The 20,063-nt window shown below is 33.7% G+C and overlaps 2 protein-coding genes across 3 annotated transcripts; one reads left to right on the top strand and one right to left on the bottom strand.

The window, feature by feature from the left end:
* The first annotated feature begins 9,602 nt into the window (after positions 1-9,602).
* LOC7483448 (ATPase 11, plasma membrane-type) lies at positions 9,603-16,370 on the top strand. 2 transcript variants are annotated; one of them, XM_024582562.2, is made up of 22 exons: positions 9,603-9,760; positions 9,856-9,935; positions 10,045-10,164; positions 10,251-10,349; positions 10,444-10,581; positions 10,766-10,900; positions 10,990-11,169; positions 11,264-11,470; positions 11,557-11,676; positions 11,757-11,876; positions 12,012-12,134; positions 12,225-12,329; positions 12,445-12,589; positions 13,009-13,173; positions 13,332-13,570; positions 13,638-13,670; positions 13,769-13,850; positions 14,216-14,376; positions 14,733-14,918; positions 15,003-15,185; positions 15,304-15,482; positions 15,842-16,370. In XM_024582562.2, exons 2-22 carry the CDS (start codon positions 9,882-9,884, stop codon positions 15,936-15,938), a joined length of 2,871 nt encoding a protein of 956 aa, XP_024438330.1. In that variant the 5' UTR covers positions 9,603-9,760; positions 9,856-9,881; the 3' UTR covers positions 15,939-16,370. The 2 variants fall into 2 exon arrangements, with proteins under 2 accessions (XP_024438330.1, XP_024438331.1); XM_024582563.2 differs by having other exon boundaries at positions 9,632-9,935.
* A 327-nt stretch (positions 16,371-16,697) lies between these two features.
* On the bottom strand, positions 16,698-19,777 carry LOC7483447 (protein NRT1/ PTR FAMILY 2.11). The gene is made up of 4 exons (XM_002317959.4): positions 19,529-19,777; positions 19,184-19,401; positions 17,861-18,417; positions 16,698-17,739 (listed from the first exon to the last, which is right to left on the bottom strand). The coding sequence occupies exons 1-4, from the start codon at positions 19,686-19,688 to the stop codon at positions 16,851-16,853; spliced, it is 1,824 nt and encodes a 607-aa protein (XP_002317995.2). The 5' UTR covers positions 19,689-19,777; the 3' UTR covers positions 16,698-16,850.
* Between the last annotated feature and the right edge of the window lie 286 nt (positions 19,778-20,063).

Genomic DNA, 20,063 nt, shown 5'->3' with positions numbered 1-20,063 from the left:
CCTTTTCATCTTTGAAAAATTACAAGTTTACCAATTTAGCTTTGAAAGAATAAAAGGTGAAAGAATCCATGTGACAATGTTTTTTTTAGCTAAAAATGGATAAAATGTTTTTGGTGATTAAAAGTGGAAGAGCACATGTGATAAAGTTCATGCTCTTTATTTAGAAAGAGATTGAGTGGTAATACCAAAGTATTTGATAAAAGAATTTCTTATAAGTTTTTTTTTTTTTACTATGTATAGGTTTTGGCTATAAAAATAATTTGGATGGTAAAAATCGACAATTAAAAAGAAATTTTGGATAAATTTTATTTTGTGATGGCAAATTAAATTCTATAAAAAACTTGATTAAATCAATGTAAGCTTAGTTATTTTCAAGTCATATTTACTTCCGAGGAGTCTATATTACTTCAAATATACATGAAAAAATTCCTACAACATTAAAACTTTGAAAATACATATTAAAATTCATTAATTATAGTTATCATCAAAATAATTAATTCATAAGTGACCTTTGTGCTAACAATAATTCCTAATATTACCATAAAAAAACTCTAACATTATTTGAAAATTGTGACATATTCAGATAGTTTTGTAAAAATTATTTTAATAATTTATTTAAAAGATAATTTCATTATAGAATATAAAATAAATAAAGGGTGAAGGGCCTAAGGCTTACAAAAAACTATTAGGTGCTTATAGGCTAGAAGGTCAAGCTAGCACACCTAGTTATTCTTGAGCCCAAAAGATTGAGTTCTTCTTTTGTTCAAATAAATGGGCAACACGTCATCTCTTTGGGCACGTGACATGTTATCCAATGCAACCAATTTCAACTTCTTTCAGTGACTTTGAAATGAACGAGCAACATGTGTTCATGGGTAATGACTCAAATAACCTTCATCGAACTTTCCACTTCAAGACGAATTTATTGACAGTAATACCGATCTTTATGGCCAGAATATGGCTAGCTGAGATCTTTCTTTAACCCCTCCTGTTTCGAATGAATTTCTCTCTTATCTCTTCACATTCAGGGATTAAAATGTAAAAAAAAGTTTTATGCTTGAAACGTAAACACCTAAAATTATAAGGATCAAATATGTAAAAAAAACATTACAGGGACAATAGCGTATATTTCCATGCCTCGTGAGCACTGGAAAAGACGTTGTGAAAGCACAGTGTAAACCACAATTCCTTACACTCACCTCTTCTATTATATTCTATAATATAATAATAGCATAAATATTTGTTTTAATTGAGTTTATTTACTGAAGAAAGAAATTTGATCATGCAATTTTATCTTATTTTCAATTGGATACACGTTATTTGATTTATTTTATTTTAAAAAAATAAAAGTTGAATGACATGTAATTTTGTATTTAATAAAAAAACAAAATACACGTGCCAGGCTTTCTTTTTGATAGGCTAGGCTTTTGGCCTCATCTTTTTCGGTCCATGCGTCAACCTTTTCTATGTTTTTTTTTTAATTTTCTTTTTGTATTTTGATTGAAATGAATTTTAAAAAATAAATTGTTTTATGATTTGATAATATAAATATCATTGCGGTGTTCTTGAGTTTCTATATCTCCAAAGAGTAGATCAAGATTGAAAAATAGTTTTTTAGTTTAATTTTATGTTTTTAAATTAATTTAGAGCTATTTGAAATGATAAATTGGTTTTCTTGAAATTATAATAGTGTTTATCATATGTTTTTATATTAAAATAAATTAAAAAATATCTTTTTAGATTTAAAAGATCTCACCCTAACTTTTCAACCATCTATTTGGTAATAAGAATTTGGACATAGGTTATCTAATTTATTTTATTTTATTTTATTTTTTAAAAATAAAAGGGTCTTCTTTTTTATAGGATAGGCTTTTAGACCTTATCTTTTTGATCTACGCATCAACCCTTTCTATATTTGTTTTTCAATTTTTTTTTTTGTATTTTGATTAAAATGCACCATAAAAAATATGTTTAACATTATATTTAAGTTATTATTCAATTTTTCTATGGTTCTTAAATAATATTATAAGGTCTTACAAGGATGTTAATAGTTTTTTTTTTCAATTAATATTTACCTAATATACAAAACAAAATAATTACAAATATTCAATGGAAATAAATCTTCTAATTTTTAAAAAGTTTCTTAAATGATGTTATCATCTTAGAGGCGTTTTGTGTAATTGTGATACCAAGACATTAACGAGGCATTCATTTTTATCACAGCCATTAAAAAATCGCTCTTGTTCCAACTATGTGAAGGAAGATATCTCATCTCCTTCTCACTTCGGGCGCAGCAACTGCATGCGCCATTGTTGTTCAGCAGACAATGCAGCAACAGCCATCTCTAGAAGTTGAAATGAGATGGCTGTGATACCTGTGATACCACAGCCATCTCTACAGTGATACCTGTGATTTTACTGCTGATAATTGTAGGCATATGATCAATAGAAGATCTTTATATGCACCGGCACCTGACCCGGTAAACATGTAACCATTCAGGCGACGACAGAAAATTGCCCAAGTTTAAAGGCAAGGTACACCTCGATGGAAGACACTCTATAGTATACAGAAAATCACAGTCATTCAGGCAACGACAGTGGATTGCCTGAGTTTATGAGCAATGACCGTGATGCAGCGACACAGAAAGTAACACGGCCTCATAACACAGTATAACAAGTTAGTTTGTAGAAAGTGTCAAAGTACAACTCTTCTAAAATTTACAAGTTTACCAATTTAGCTAAGAAAGAATAAAAGGTGCAAGAATCCATGTGACAATGTTTTTTTACCTAAAAATTGATAAAAGGTTTTTGGTGATTAAAAGTGGAAGAGCACATGTGATAAAGTTTATGCTCTTTATTTAGAAAGAGATTGAGTGGTAATTAATACCAAAGTATTTGATAAAATAATTTCTTATAAGGTATTTTTTATTTTGCTATATATGTATAGGTTTTCATAATAAAAATAATTTGGATGGTAAAAATTGACAATTAAAAATAGATTAGATATTAGATAGCGCACTTCCTTACAAGCCCTTACCGGCTCATGATATCGAGATTCTCTTAAGTTAAAAGGGCATCCCAATAATTTTGGGTAAAATCTATTAAAAACTTGATTAAATCAATGTAAGCTTAGTTATTTTCAAGTCATATTTACTTTCAAGGAGTCCATATTGCTTCAAATATACATGAAAAAAATTCCTACAACATTAAAACCTTTGAAATACGTATTAAAATTCACTAATTGTAATTATTATCAAAATAATTAATTCATAGATGCTAGTGACCTTCCGTGCTAACAATAATTCCTAATATTACCATAAAAAAAACTCTAATATTATTTGAAAATTGTGGCATTCAGATAGTCTTTTAAATATCATTTTAATAATTTATTTAAAGATAATTTCATTATAGAATATAAAATAAATAAAGGGTGAAGGACCAAAAAAAATAAAAATAAAAGTAAGGTTGGCACAATAGCCTAAAAAAAAAAAAAAAACTATTAGGTGCTTATAGGCCTAGAAAGTCAAGCTAGCACACCTAGTTATTTTTAAGTTCAAATGACTAAGTTCTTTTTTTTAAAAAAAAATGGTGACATGTCATTGTTTAAGTGACAAGTTATCCAATGCAACAAATTTCAACTTCTTTAAGTAATTTTTAAATTAACAAGTAACATGTGTTCATGGATAATAATTTAAATAACCTTTATTAAATTTTTCTCTTCAAGATAAATTTATTTACACCAATATTGATTTTTTTATGGCCAGAATATGGCTAGCTGAGGTCTTTCTTTTTTTTATATTTTTCGTTTCTAATAAATTTCTCTCTCATCTCTTAACTTTCAGGGATTGAAACATAAAAAAAAAGTTTTATATTTGAAACGTAAACACCTAAAACTGTAAGGATCAAATATGTAAAAGAAACAAAAATTACAGGGACAATAGCGTATATTTCCATGCCTCATGAACACTAGTAAAGACTTGTGAAAGCACAGTATAATCCACAATTCCTTTATCTCAGCGCGAGCCGGAGATGAGTATACAGTAAAACACTCACCTCTTCTATTGTATTCTATAATATAATAATAGTATAAATATTTGTTTTAATTGAGTTTATTTACTGAAGAAAGAAATTTGATCATGCAATTTCAATCGGAACCCAGCTTAGAAAGTAAATCTGTTTACAAACCAAGCCATGCCAAGCCACAGGAGGTGATATGCTTTGTTAAGTTTTGTTAACGAAGTAGGAAATGGTGCTAGTAGTAGTCGTGAACCAGAGATGGGCTCCTCCTTCATCTTTAGGGTTTCACCTGAAAGAGAAGCATTTAGGGTTTCAATTCTATGAAAATAAAATCTTAATTATGAGTTGGTAGTGATGGCGGAGACAGTGCAGAACAACTTGGGATACTATTTTGATGACGATGTTTCTTACATGTTGTGAAGGAGAGCCTGGTTTTCAGACCAAACAATCCATTGAATATGTCCTGTTCTTCTTTTTTCCTATTTTAAGAGTGCAACTCTTGAATTGATAAGAGAGAGAAATGCAATAGCTTGAAACCATTGTACAAATAAAAATAAAAATCTCGAGAACGGTGTGGGAAAAGAAAACCCATGCCAGGAAAAAAGAAAAAAAAAGCCTGTTTTCTTGATGTTTTTTTTTTAGTTTAACATGGATGTCCGGATCAGTTTGCGCGCACCTCAACTATATTATTATCAATGGCTATATTGTTATGGGTTTGAGTTTTTTTTTTTATTAATATAGATGTTTGGATTAGTTTGTACATATTTTGATTAATTTTATATATCCTAAAATTAATAACTATGTAAACTTCAGTAATCCTAATTTTTTTTCTATTAAAGGTCTCATGCCCATATGAATTAATTGTTTTTGAAATTAATAGTGTTGTTATTTGAAGAATTTGAAATTTAACTTAATTTATATCATGTGCATTCTCATTTGAGAGAGATGATATTTTTTTTAGAAGAAAAAATAATAGCTGCTTTGATAGTGTATAAAATATTGATAAATTATTATTATTCTTGCATTTACACACATCCAAAAAAATCATAACTTATTTTTAAAAAAATAATCAAAAATATTAACAATATAAGATGATTTTTCAAAAGGGATCTTTAGATTTAAAAGATCTCAGCCTGGTTTTTCAACGTAATAAGAATTTGGACATACGTTATCTAATTTATTTTATTTTTTTAAATGAAAAGGTCTTCTTTTTTATAGGGTAGACTTCTAGGCCTTATCTTTTTGGTCTATGCATCAACCCTTTCTATATTTTTGTTTTTTAATTTTTTTTTTGTATTTTGATTAAAATACACTATAAAAAAATATGTTTGACATTATATTTAAATTATTATTCAATTTTTCTATGGTTCTTAAATAATATTATAGGGTCTTACAAGGATGTGAACAGTTTTTTTTTTCAATTAATATTTACGTAATATACAAAACAAAATAATTACAAATATTCAATGGAAATAAATCTTCTAATTTTTAAAATTTTTCTTAAATGATATTATCATATTTATTATTATTATTTCCCTTCAATCACATACAAAATATTAAGATATTATTTTAATATTTTCTTAACTTTCTTGTGAAATCATGATAGATTTTTATTTAAAAAAAATGCTTATAATTAAAAACAAATATGTTTTTATTAAAACAATAAAGAGATGAAATAATAAAAAAATAGAGTTTAGATTGATGAAATATATTTTTCTTACTTGTTTTAAAGAAACATAAATCTTGTTTTCATTAAATATTCATGAGATTTGTTTTTTCATATTAGGTACACAATAATTGAAAAAAAATGTTAATATTTCCATAAAACCTATAATATCATTTAAGAACTATAAAAAATTGAATGGTAATTTAAATATTGTGATAAACATTTTTTATAGTTTCTTTTAATCAAAATACAAAAAAAAAAAATTTAAAAAACAAACATTGAAAGGGCCAAGGACAATGTTTATTTCTATAATATTTTAAATAAAAAAAATAAATCTAGAAAGTAAGGTTGTTAAACCAATCAGAATTATAATCCAAATCACATGTTAAATAGGTTAACATGAATTGACCGCAATCAATCCAAATCACTATCGCTCTAATATATTTTTAATAAAAGAAATTAAATCAAAATTAGTTTTAATTTTTTATAAAATTAAATTAAATTTAAATCAGGTTAATAAAATCTTGATACACCTATCAAATTAACTAGTGCACGCTAATTTAATTTGAATGAGAGTCAAATCTTAGAGATCAAGTTAAGGAGTTACCATATTAATACGTTGAGTTTAATAATATTGTCGAAAAGTTCTCCACGACACGACAAGACATGGGCAAGTGACAAGTTCAATGCTGATGGGAGTCGGTAAGGAACTTGGTATGAGAAGAAATTACCAAGTTCGTGAATATTGGGGTCTTTAATGCTTAAAAATATAGGTCAGGGACTGATCTGTAATTCCCAAAAAAGCAAAAGGGTGGCGAAAAGCAGGCTGAAATTAAGGAAAGCAAAATCATCACTGACTCTCACGACTTTACTATGTCCCGACATCGAATCAATTCAAAAGCCACAGGCGACTTTTACTTCTCCATAAAATCTTTTTTTTTTAATTTTAAAAGTTTTTTTAAAAAGGTTTAAATTTTTTTTATATTTTACTTTAAATTAATATTTTCTTATTATTTTTTAATTATTTTGATGCGCTATATAAAAATAATAAATTTTTATTTTAATATTTTTTTAAATAAAAAATTAATTAAAAAACAACCACAACTACACTATCAAGCACCCATTAATTAAAATTTATGAAACTCGAGAGCTTATTTCTGTGATGCCCCTCTATTCTTGTCTAATTATGAAACTGTCCCGATGTTTTAATAATATTTAGACTGTTTAGAAGTATGGTTGTGGTTGATTTTTAAAGTGTTGTTCATGCTGAAATATATTAAAATAATATTTTTTTAAAAAATTATTTTTTAAATCAGCATATCAAAATGATTCAAAACATATAAAAAATTTAATTTTTAATAAAATAATTTAATTTTTAAAAAAATACAGATACGATTATGTTTCCAAACACGGCATTGAGCTGCATTTACTGAGGTTGTTTTTTCAAGCTAGTTTTCTTTTCATATATATATATATATATATATATATATATATATATATATATATAACCTTTCAATCGTTAGATAATTAAAATGTTAGCGTTAATAGCTAACAGTTAATGTACTAATAAAAACATATTATATTTATTTAATGAGGATTATTTTCTTATGAATTATTTAGCCGCTAATTAAAATAAATGACTTTTTTTTTCTATCTATTTTTTAATGATGGGGATTCATATTCTATTATACAATACAAGTTAGGCACAGAATTAAAATGCCAGGCGAGTATGTAGATTTTAAATTGTTTTCTACAAAATAGGTAAATATATATTTGCTTGCTAAAAAAAACCCATTTAACCAAAATTCCAGAAAATAAAAAAATGTAAGGTGTTCAACAACGGAAAATGTTTTCCACTTCTTAACTTTAATTTTATATTCCATTTCTAGTTTTTTATTTTTCCATAAAACAAAAATAGAAAACAAGTTTACTTCTCACCATCTTAAATTATTTTTCAAATTAGAAAATCCAAAAAGATTGTTATGCACAAAATGGAAAGATAGAAAATGTAGGGGTGAGAAAAAAACCAAAAAATCGATTAAACCGAGAAAATAAAAAAAAATAATCGAAAAACCAAACTATAAAAATACCAATTAGAATATTTAAAAAAATATTTGGTTCAGTTCGGTTTTGGTTTCATAAGCCTGAAACCGAAAAACCAAACCAAACCAAACCAAACCAAATCGAAAAAGTAAAAAAACCGAACCAAACTGAAACCAAGCCCATTAGAAAGTCCAAAAAAACCCAGAAAACAATATAGTTTTTTGTTTTTAATATAAAAATAACCGAACCGAAATTGAACCGAACAGAACCAAACCGGTTGGTTAAGTTTCGGTTTTTAATATAAAATAATCGAACCGAACCGAAATTAGTCGGTTTGAATTGATTTCGATTTTTTTTATATTTTATAAAAATTTAATTTAGTTATTTTTATAAATAAAAACCAAACCGAACTGAAAATAATTATTTTTTTAAAAAAATATGTTAATAAAAAAAAATTGATTGAGTTAAGTAGTGGGAAAAAACAAAAAGCCTATTTAAGGATAAAGCTGGAATATAAAAAGATAAAGGTGTGTTTCACATGTTCTTTGTAAAGAGAAAAACATGGAAACACCACTGACTTGTTTTCCAAATTCCCATCTATAGTTATAGTTGGAGTTGCCTTTTAATTTAATAATGTTATTAAAAATAAATAAAAATATTATTTTAATATATTTTAAAATAAAAAATACTTTAAAAAAACAACTATTACCGTATTCTTAAATATTTACTTAGAAAAATTAAAAAAAAACAATTTTCTTTTTTTTAATTTGTCATCTCTCTAGAGAATTGAAGTGTAGCATAAGCTTCTCATTTTGCCCACAAAGTTACCTCCTTCGAGAAACAAAATTTAAGCAAGATAACCATCTAGGTCGTGGCCCAGTGGTAAGAGCTTGGGACCAAGAGATTTGCTCCCTCTGTGGTCTCAGGTTCGAGTCCTGTGGTTGCTCATATGATGGCCACTGGAGGTTTACATGGTCGTTAACTTCAGGGCCCGTGGGATTAATCGAGGTGCGCACAAGCTGGCCCGGACATCCATGTTAAACTAAAAAAAAAGAAAAATTTTAAGCAAGATGGAAAATGAGTAAAATGACTTTTTATAAAAATAAAAATAAAGTAGGCAAGAAGTTGGTGTCAGCAAATTCAAAGGTAGGAATGAAAGTGATCACGGGATTCACATATACTTTAACATTATCTTTCTCTAAAGTAGGTCGTCGTGGTGGTTCCTTTTCTTGAACATTTCTAGCAATCTACAAAAATTTAATTAGGCCCCAAGCTTGATCTAGAAGAGTTGTTCTATGGTCGGTAAGGTGGTGTAAGGTACTCTTGTAAAAATATTTTTTAATTTAAAATATATTAAAATTTATAATATATAGTTTCACAATAATATTTTTTAATATCAAAATACAAAAAAAAAACATAACTACAAAAACATACGCCGTCCTTGTCCGATGGACTGCTGCAGCGAGAGACGCATGTTATTTCGTAGAAATTTAGCACCACATTTATTTATTCACCCAGATAGAAAAACAAAAATAAAAAATAAAAATCAGTCAAAAAGTAAGCGAAGTGGAAATTAAATTAAATTAAAATAAACATAAAACAAGGGATAGGCCCCAGGGGCGCATGTGCAGTTTCTTGAAGGCTTTGGTGGTGTTCTCATCCAATAAATTATTATTTTAGGCAAAAATATCACAGATTCACAGCAACTTGATATCAAATTTAGTCCATCAAAAGACTTCAAAATTTCCAACATGACCTCAAGTACAACTCCAAGAAGCATTCAGTACAAGTACTTGAAGCATTCATGGGGACCTTTTCGGATACAAAAACATATACGGGTACCTCTTTGGAAATGACCCAAGAGGTAGGATAGAAAAAGATTGTAGGCTGTTACTTGCACACTCTTTGCCACTACTCGACAGCGGTTGGTTCTCCTAGTTGTTGGCTCTCTTTGCAGATTTGGTGTTGGTGGGGTGTCTTCGTTTTGGCTCCTGAACTCGTTTTTCACGCTCGAAATCAAGTCTTTTTTAACTTGGTAATGCTTGTCTGAACTGGAAATCTCAAGTTTTTTTGCCTCTTTTCATGGCGGTTGTGCTGTGAAGTTTGATCTTTGATTGGTTTGGTCTGTAGAGAGAGAGAGTTTACTTAAGGAGAAGATGGGAGACAAGGGTGAAGTTTTGGAGGCTGTCTTGAAGGAAACTGTGGATTTGGTAATAGATCAGAGCATACTTTGAAGCCATTTTTTGGTTTGGTTGCTATCTGTGTTAGTGTTCTTTTGTTTGTTTTTGAGTTAGAAGTTTTAATTTTTCTTGATTGCAGGAGAACATACCCATTGAGGAAGTATTAGAGAATCTGAGATGTAGCAGAGAAGGTCTCACAACTCAGGCTGCTGAGGAGAGGCTAGCCATTTTCGGTCACAACAAGCTTGAAGAGAAGAAGGTGTTGCCTTTTTTCTTCATAAACATTCTTCTTACTATTTCTGGATTCAGGTTCTAACTCAAAGTTATCTTCTGGGTGTGTTTCAGGAGAGAAAATTCTTGAAATTCCTGGGCTTTATGTGGAATCCTCTGTCATGGGTTATGGAGGCTGCTGCTATCATGGCTATTGCTCTTGCAAATGGAGGAGTAAGTAGTAGTATATTCTGGTTTTTATGGCAATTCCACTCGCGGATTTGTTTGTTTTGGGACATTGTTAAACATTTTTTTTTTGTGTGTGTAGGGAAAGCCTCCAGATTGGCAAGACTTTGTGGGTATCATTACTCTGCTTGTGATTAACTCTACCATCAGTTTTATCGAGGAAAATAATGCGGGTAATGCTGCTGCTGCTCTCATGGCTCGTCTTGCACCCAAAGCTAAGGTATGTGAAGTTAACGAACCTTTGTTTCATTTTAAATGTGTTTCCATAAATCTGTGGATTTACTTCTATATTGGAGCACTTAAGATTTGGATGAAATCCAAATTTGCAAATATGACTGACTGATGCACTTGTAATTAGATTGAACTGCTAATTTTGTTTCATCTCTCATAATATTGTTCTCAAGGTTCTTCGAGATGGAAGATGGAATGAGCAAGATGCTGCTGTTTTAGTTCCCGGTGACATTATTAGCATCAAACTTGGAGATATTATCCCCGCTGATGCTCGTTTACTAGAAGGAGATCCGCTTAAAATTGATCAAGTGGGGCTTCAAATACTTAGTTGCTACTTCATCTTGGCTTGGTATTTGTCTGGCTGTTATACTGAACCTTCTTCCTTTTGGTTTCTCAGTCTGCACTTACTGGTGAGTCCCTTCCCGTGACAAAAGGTCCTGGAGATGGTGTTTACTCTGGTTCTACTTGCAAACAAGGAGAGATTGAAGCAGTAGTTATTGCCACTGGTGTCCACACCTTCTTTGGGAAGGCTGCTCACCTTGTGGATACAACTAACCAAGTCGGCCACTTCCAAAAGGCAAGGAGATATAATTGTTACATGATCTTTGTTGAGTTCTAAGATGTACTTTTGTGATTTTGGTTTTGATTCGTTCTTGTTTCACATTGTGCAGGTCTTGACTGCAATAGGGAACTTCTGCATATGTTCAATTGCTATTGGGATGGTTATAGAGCTTATTGTCATGTACCCCATTCAAGATAGGAAATATCGTCCTGGAATTGACAATCTTCTTGTGCTTCTCATTGGTGGAATTCCAATTGCCATGCCTACGGTCCTCTCAGTCACAATGGCTATTGGTTCTCATAGGTTATCGCAGCAGGTTAGCCAAGTTCTTGGGGATGTTCTAATTGACGCTGGACTGCTGAGTTTTGGGCATAATATGATAATGTTTTGAATATGATCCAGGGAGCCATCACGAAGAGAATGACTGCAATTGAAGAGATGGCTGGCATGGATGTGCTTTGCAGTGACAAGACTGGAACATTGACATTAAACAAACTAACTGTGGACAAAAATCTCATTGAGGTTGCTTACTGAAAGCTGTTTTTCAAACATCTACTACAGAGCAGAATTCTTGCTTATATGTCCCTGGGTATAACTTCCAGGTTTTTGCAAAAGGAGTAGATGCAGATGCTGTTGTTTTGATGGCAGCTCGAGCCTCTAGAATAGAGAACCAAGATGCAATAGATACTGCTATTGTTGGAATGCTGGCTGATCCAAAGGAGGTAATTGATCCATATGGTACTCTTTTTATAAGTTCTGGTCACTATTTAATTAGTAATTTTAAATTTAACTTGGTAATATAATTTTTTTTTTTCATGTTTTGATGTTTTCTGAATTTTATTTCCTTGTTCCAAAAGGCACGTGCTGGAATTCAGGAAGTTCATTTCCTTCCTTTCAATCCTACTGATAAGCGGACAGCCTTGACATATATTGATAGTGGAGGTAAAATGCACAGAGTCAGCAAAGGTGCACCAGAACAGGTAACTTGCCCATGCAGCCTGTTATACTTGCCATGGGATGTTCTATATTTTGAATTTTATACTAATTCCTGTCTTCAAATATTTGTTTAGATTCTAAATCTTTCACACAATAAGTCAGACATTGAGCGAAGAGTACATGCCGTGATTGATAAATTTGCAGAAAGAGGTTTACGTTCTCTTGCGGTAGCATACCAGGTAATCACAATCCTATTTCTCTCTTTCTTTTTCTCTTAGATATATGCTTCTAGCTTCATTGTTGATTTTATTTTTGACTACATAGCTTTGATGAGCTGCTGCTTCACAATTGCAGGAGGTTCCAGAAGGAAGGAAAGAGAGTGCTGGAGGCCCTTGGCAATTCATTGGCCTCTTGCCTCTCTTTGATCCACCAAGGCATGATAGTGCGGAGACTATTAGGCGGGCTTTGAATCTTGGAGTGAATGTCAAAATGATCACTGGTTTGTTCTGTTCTGTTCTCTAGTCGGAAGCCATGTGAAGACTTTCCTTAATGATTTCTTTTCTTGTGGAGAAATAATTGTAGCTGTAAAAGATGTCATGCAGGATAAAATGCAATTCTTCACTTGGGACTTGCTTGTATATAGTTTTACCACACGTAACACAGAATTCTAATATGAGAACTGGAAATTCTTTCATATTTGCAATGGGTATGTTCTTTTCGTAAAACTTGTCAGAAAATTTATATGAGGCCCCCCCCCCCCCCTCCATGCCCCCCTTTATCGTACTGCCTTACCTTCTCTGTAAATCAAGTTTCCAAGTGTTGCACTTATCCAATCTTTCAACTCTATCTAACTTAAAACGATATCAGATTACTTTTGGCATTCTGTTTCGAGTTTCTGATCCTTGTGGCTTTTATCAGGGGATCAACTGGCGATAGGAAAGGAAACTGGACGTCGTTTGGGAATGGGAACCAACATGTACCCTTCATCTGCATTGCTAGGGCAAAACAAGGATGAGTCTATTGCCGCTTTACCAATTGATGAATTAATAGAAAAAGCTGATGGATTTGCTGGCGTTTTCCCTGGTGCTTTTCTTTAATTTCTTTTCCTTAGTTAATTTTGGCACTCTGTGCTGAGGTTTGATGCATTGCTTCATAGAAATTATGTAGTTGTTTTTTTATAGGCAATGGATCTTTAGTTTTCCTTGCTATTTTTGACGGGCTTGACATCTCTGTCATTTCAGAGCACAAATATGAGATAGTAAAACGTTTGCAAGCTAGGAAACATATCTGTGGGATGACTGGTGATGGAGTCAATGATGCTCCTGCTCTCAAGAAGGCTGACATTGGGATTGCTGTTGCTGATGCAACTGATGCAGCTCGTAGTGCTTCTGATATTGTCCTTACTGAACCTGGCCTTAGTGTCATTATCAGTGCTGTCTTGACAAGTCGAGCAATCTTTCAGAGGATGAAAAATTACACGGTAAACATTGGATTATCACCATGTTATATCTTTTTAATAGACTTACATTTTCATCTTCCTTTGGCAGATCTATGCAGTTTCCATTACAATCCGTATTGTGGTAAGTAAGAGCTCTGTGTGGGTGTGTGCATAATATAGGGTATCTTGGGAAAAAATTTGTGATGTTTCCTTACCCTTGTTGGTTTGATATGGTGATAGCTTGGTTTCATGCTGCTGGCTCTCATATGGAAGTTTGACTTTCCACCTTTTATGGTGCTTATCATTGCCATTCTCAATGATGGTTCGTTGCTCTTTTCCTCACAAATCTCTCTCTCTCTCTCTCTCTCTCACACACACACACACACACACACACACACACACACACACACAAAGACACATGCAAAACATGTTAAGTGGACTTAAAAAATAGGGGAAATTTCCATGCTGTCCAGTTTTTGATTTAGGTTAGCATATTTACCACAGATGTAGCATCCTTGACACCCTAAGAAAATCTTTTTCTGTTATGCTTGTTGATTGGGGTTTGTTTTATTTTCCTTGTATCTCGTTGGCAGTAGGTTCACATCTCATCTGTTCTCTTTATTCACTCATTCTTGATATGACCTGCATTTGTTTTCTTGGGATCTTACTAGCACCATGCGATTTCAGGTACCATAATGACAATATCAAAAGATAGGGTGAAGCCATCTCCTCTACCAGACAGCTGGAAGTTGGCGGAGATATTTACAACTGGAATTGTTCTTGGTAGTTATCTGGCCATGATGACTGTCATATTCTTTTGGGTAGCATATAAAACAGACTTCTTCCCAGTAAGATGACATGCCTTCTTTCATTTAGTTATGAAGTTTGTTTTGATTATGGAAGATGCATGTACTTGTTTGTAAACTATCAAGTACCTCGAACCATAAACTCAAAATACTCTTTACACTCGGCATGCCTGGTAAGAATGGAGTGGCAAGGTTTCATGGGGATAAGAAACTCGTGTTGCTGGTTTAAGTTAGACAGGCCGTGGGTGATTGATACATGGTCATGTGTTATGTCCATCTTCGGCAGATTTAGAATTTGTCTTCATGTAACATCTGTATGAATGATGAATTTATTGTTTGGCATTCCTGGCGAACCTGTGATAATCAGTAGTTAATTCTTCATGCCTGTTAATTTCCAGAGGGTATTTGGAGTGTCAACCCTGGAGAAAACAGCTCACGATGACTTCCGAAAGCTTGCATCAGCAATTTATTTGCAAGTTAGCACTATCAGTCAAGCACTTATATTTGTCACCCGATCTCGAAGTTGGTCATTTGTTGAACGTCCTGGGTTATTACTTGTGGTGGCTTTTATCATTGCTCAGCTGGTGAGCCAATTTCCTTGTATGTTTGCTTGTGATTTCTTACATAATCTGGAAGTGAACTCTAACTTGGCCTTTCTTTTTGCTCAGATTGCCACTCTGATTGCAGTCTATGCAAATTGGAGCTTTGCGGCAATTAAAGGGATCGGTTGGGGTTGGGCTGGTGTAATTTGGCTCTATAATATCATCTTCTATTTTCCACTTGACTTCATCAAGTTCTTTATCCGCTATGCTTTGAGTGGGAGGGCATGGGATCTTGTAATTGAGCAAAGGGTATGGGTGCCATTGGCTTGATGGGGCTATTTATTTGAGTTTGGTCTGTCTTTGTTATAGTATTCTGTCTGCTTGTGTGTTTATGTTTTGTTTCTCTGATGGATTTCATTTTTTGTAGATTGCTTTCACAAGGCAAAAAGATTTTGGGAAGGAACAACGCGAGCTTCAATGGGCACATGCACAGAGAACCTTGCATGGGTTGCCACTACCAGACACGAAGATGTTCACTGAGCGGACACATTTCACCGAACTCAATCAGATGGCTGAGGAAGCAAAAAGGAGAGCTGAAATTGCAAGGTAGGCGCTGATGTTTAGCTGTCATTTTCAGCTTGGCACGTGATGTCTAACGTCTCAGCTAGATCATATCTGATTTCACATTGAAATGGGTCTTACCTGCAGATTTTCAGAAACATGAAAAAAAAATGACTTATTTCGAAAATATATACTATTGTGATACATGATTCTTTTTTGTGTTGTAATAACATGAAGCAGTAGTCAGCTTGCCAGAAGATATGGAAAACACTTCCTCTTCTGGGCTAGTTGTGATACATTTTACATTTTTTCCTTTGCTGGAGTTTTGACGGGCCTTACTGGTTGTCTAAGTTCATTTGAACCACATTTCTGCTTTTTTTCTAATTTATTTGCATTGATTGCAGGTTGAGGGAACTCCATACACTCAAGGGTCATGTAGAATCTGTGGTGAGGCTGAAGGGCCTTGATATAGACACGATTCAACAAGCATACACAGTCTGAAGATCATCTGGAGGGATAGAGCACAATAAATGGCAAATCTTACCACTACCAGCATGTTGTTGTGAGTTACCTGGAACTACAATGCCAATTATCGGTACAATGTTCTGAGTTCCATACCTAACAGTGATGGGCATCTTTAATCTATTTCTTCTCTGGTCTATTCTTACTTTGCAATGCCCACAAGAGGGAAAGCTCATCTTTTTGCCGTTTATGTTTATATAGGAAGGTTATGGACGCTGGTCCTTTTCTCTGTTGTATTATGTTTATATAGCCGGGTAATTATCATGGAACTGTCTTTTTTCTCTGTTGCACTACAAACAAACTCGAGTTCAGTTTAGTAATCATCGTGGCAGCCAATGTGGTTTGGGGACGAGCCATTGAACATCAGATAGTTGGGTGATAAAACTGCTGTTTCGGCTGCTATTTGTTTCATGTCATCTGTTGCCAAACTATTTCATGCCTCCGTATTTTCCAGTCCAACACTGCTTGTGTCTGGTTATGTCTTGAGAATCAATTTACAATGTGTTGAGGTAGCGAATGTGCCTGAAGAAGCTGATGTACGACATCAATTCTTGTTTCTGGTTGCAGTTTGCTCATTGAACGGATATTGACCATTGATTTTTAGCAAAATCCTTGAAGCCAGTTGTTTGAATCTTTTAATTCGTTGGCATTATGACAGTTTAAATGTTGGGGATATTATTCCCAGGGATTGAAACCCATTGAAAGTTGCTTTTGTCGATGCAAAGTACACGAAACTAGTGATTCAAATGAGCCGAGAGACATTATTCTGAATGAGCCTTCTACGTTACAAATGTAGCGGACTACTGAGAATCTTTTCTATATATAAGGTGAAGTCTCGCCCTGCTACATGAACCTAGTTGTTTGTAAAACACTGATCATGCTACGGGTTTCTCATATTGTTTTTTCTCCCCCACAGAGTTCAAGCAGTGCATCATCCTTGCCCCCTTTGTACTTGTACCACCTGGCACACAGCAAAAAATAGCCCATGTTTAGGACCCCCAAAGCAGCAATCATGTAGTAGTAGTAATCCAGTCTTCCCTTGTTGAGATCTTCTGATAACCAATTTCCAGTTGCTGCACCATTTGTTGTTTGGTGAACTACTGTTATCAGTAAACTACTAAAATAACTTGAAGCTGCCATGCCGCAATAAAAGAGAGACCCTCCAATGCTTCTCATATTCTCAGGAAACTGCTTGTAGTAGAATTCAACCTGGCCAATGGAACCAAATGCCTCTGCAATTCCTGAGAGTGATAGCTGAGGGATTAACCATAAAGCTGACATTGATGAAATGGCACCTTTTCTTGGTGCGTTTCCTAGAGTTGGCTTGGTAAGAGCTATAGTCCTTCGCTTCTCTTCAACTAAGCCAGAGACTAACATGGTAACAATTGTGAGAAATATGCCAACGCCAATTCTTTGAAGAATTGTGATTCCAGCTTCTTTTCCTGTAATTCTCCGCAGAAAAGGGACAAGAATCCGGTCATAGATAGGAATGAAGATGCTCATACTTAGCATCAAGAACACAATATATGATGCAGCTGGTATCGCAAAGTTGCTGTTTCCAAGGCGTCTGTTACTCTGAACAGCTTGGAAGACTACATAGGTGTGCTGTTGAACCACAGCAACATAGTATATAATAGCAGCTGTCCATACAGGAATCACCCTAAACAAGCATTTCACTTCTTCCACTTGCTGCAAACTACAAAGTTTCCAAGGATTAGCTGGCGATCCATCTGGGTTTACTTGATCTTGGTGAGTCATGATTGCTGCTTTGTCGAGGAATCTGCAGGCATCATCAACCACAATTAGAATTCTTTACGTGTGAAGGGCATAGGTATTAGACAAGATATATCAAATCAGAATGGTCTTAAATTCTAAAAGTTTAGTTGAAAAGGCTGGATCACCTGAATTGATCCGTGTAAGAAAGCTTGGAATTGATGGACTTGGGAGGAATATAGTTGAAAAGGGAGAGCCAAGGTTGGTCCACTGGCTTCAACTTCCTTTTCTTGACTGCAACAACTATAACCCGTGCTACACTGGTCATCGGACTGCCAGTGGCTTTCACTTTTACGTACAATTTTGTACCCATGTAGTATACTAGACAAGAAATGAGCATCAGGATTGCTGGGATTCCTAAACCTATAGGCCAGCTAACATTGGATTGCACGTAGACAATTAGCGTTAAGGATATCATTTGGGCAAAGGTGAAAGTAAAGAAGTACCAATTGAAGAAACTATTTACACCCCTCTTTCCAGATTCTGTTTCAGGGTCGAATTGGTCTGCTCCAAATGCCAAATTGCATGGCCTGATACCACCAGCTCCTATTATCATCAGGATGAATCCTGCCAGTAGAAATGCTATTTGACCGCCTGTTGGCCCTATGCATGTGATGCTCTCCTTTGCACAGTGGGGTGGATGCAGTTTTGAGATTGCTGCTGTTAGTTGTATAGCAAGCAATCCCTTCACACAAAGCAGACAACAAATAACCATACAGTAAGATTCATGATATATATATATATATATATATATATATATATATATATGAAGTCCTCCTTTCTGATATAATACCATGAAAATGGAAGACTTCCATTGACATGAAATGTGTTCTGATGGTGGTATATATCAACAAAACAATCCCCGATATATCTTGGATGAAATGGTAATAAAATACTAGTTTCATGAGACATTAGTGATCATTTTACAAGATCTTTTAATTGAATTAATAGGACTGTTCTCTCCCTTGTCTCCCCAGGAAAAACCCTGAAAAAAGCCTCTCCATTTTACACTCTTAACGTCCCTCTCTTTCCCCTCCCAGTTTGGGTCATATTGATTTTTTCTTTTGTATCTAAAAGATCTATATCTTATATTTAGATGCAACTGGTCACCTGTCTTCCTCGTGCAATCATGATTTTTTCAGAGTCTCCGTAGTAGATTGATGATTATTTCTAGCTAAATAAAGAAGATTGACATTGATTGATGATTCTTTCTTTATTTCCTTTTTATACACACGTTATTGGAAAAAATAGATGTTAAATATAAAAATCTACAGTCAAACTGCCAATTTGTAGGGTGTAATTATAATAATGACTATTATTAAATAGCAGCTGATTAAGTTAATTGACTATAAGATTCTCTTGAGTGCATGTTTGACATTGGTCGGCAAACTGACGCACACTAGCAGGTGAAAAGCACGGTTAGATTTCGCATTATAAAATCCAGAGTATACCAGAAAGGAGGCGACGGTAGCGAATCCTATCGTCTTATAGCGACCAAAGTAGGTGTCGCACAAAAAGGCTCCGATCAATGTGCCCAAGTTGGCAGTACCATTGAAGACGGTGATGATAGTTGCAGCTGTAATGCTCTTCATGTTGAAGACAGTAGTGAGATATATCAAGAGGTTGGACAAGGTTCCAATGGTTCCTAGCTTCTCGAACGTTTCGTTCCCTGAAATGATAATACACAATAATCACCGATCACTTGGAATTGAGTAAATAAAAGAAAGAAAATACGAAGGGAAATCGAGGATGTTTGAAATCCCCTCATTTTCTGTGCTATATAATCGAGTATTTACCTATAATAAAGGGCATGACCTTCCATCCTCTGTAGATAACCTTAGGCTTGCTATTTGTCTCATCTTCTCCACTGTTTCCCATGGTTTCTTTCAGGTCATTCTGCACGCTTTCTTTCCCATTCTCCTCCCCAATGCTCCCTCTCTCGTCCCTCTTCTCCATGCCTTCTATCCTTCTTCACTCACTCCTCCTAACTCGGTGTGCGTGCACGGTTTTTGTCAGAGTAAGTGGGGAAGTGAGACTTTTGAAAGGGGAATAACTTTTCCTTGCCTTGTTCGCTGACGTTTCTTCTACGCTGAGGCCCACTTCTTGTTTTTAGTTTGGTTTTAACAGTAAATATACCTTGATAAGAACAACCTTGATAAGTTTATTTTTTCAAAGAACGAGTTCAATCAACTGTGTACCCAAGAACTACTGTGCCCACATTTCTTCCATAACAGTGGGCTGTCGGGTCCACCATAAGTCTTTCTCAGCTCAAATTTGACTTGAGAAAGAAAGCAGCAACAACAATCATGTTCGCGTTTGAGATTGAGTTTC

Source organism: Populus trichocarpa, chromosome 12, assembly GCF_000002775.5.
Source record: "Populus trichocarpa isolate Nisqually-1 chromosome 12, P.trichocarpa_v4.1, whole genome shotgun sequence".
Taxonomy (NCBI): Eukaryota; Viridiplantae; Streptophyta; class Magnoliopsida; order Malpighiales; family Salicaceae; genus Populus; species Populus trichocarpa.
Note: the sequence above shows the minus strand (reverse complement) of the source record. Positions and strands in the feature narration are given on the sequence as shown.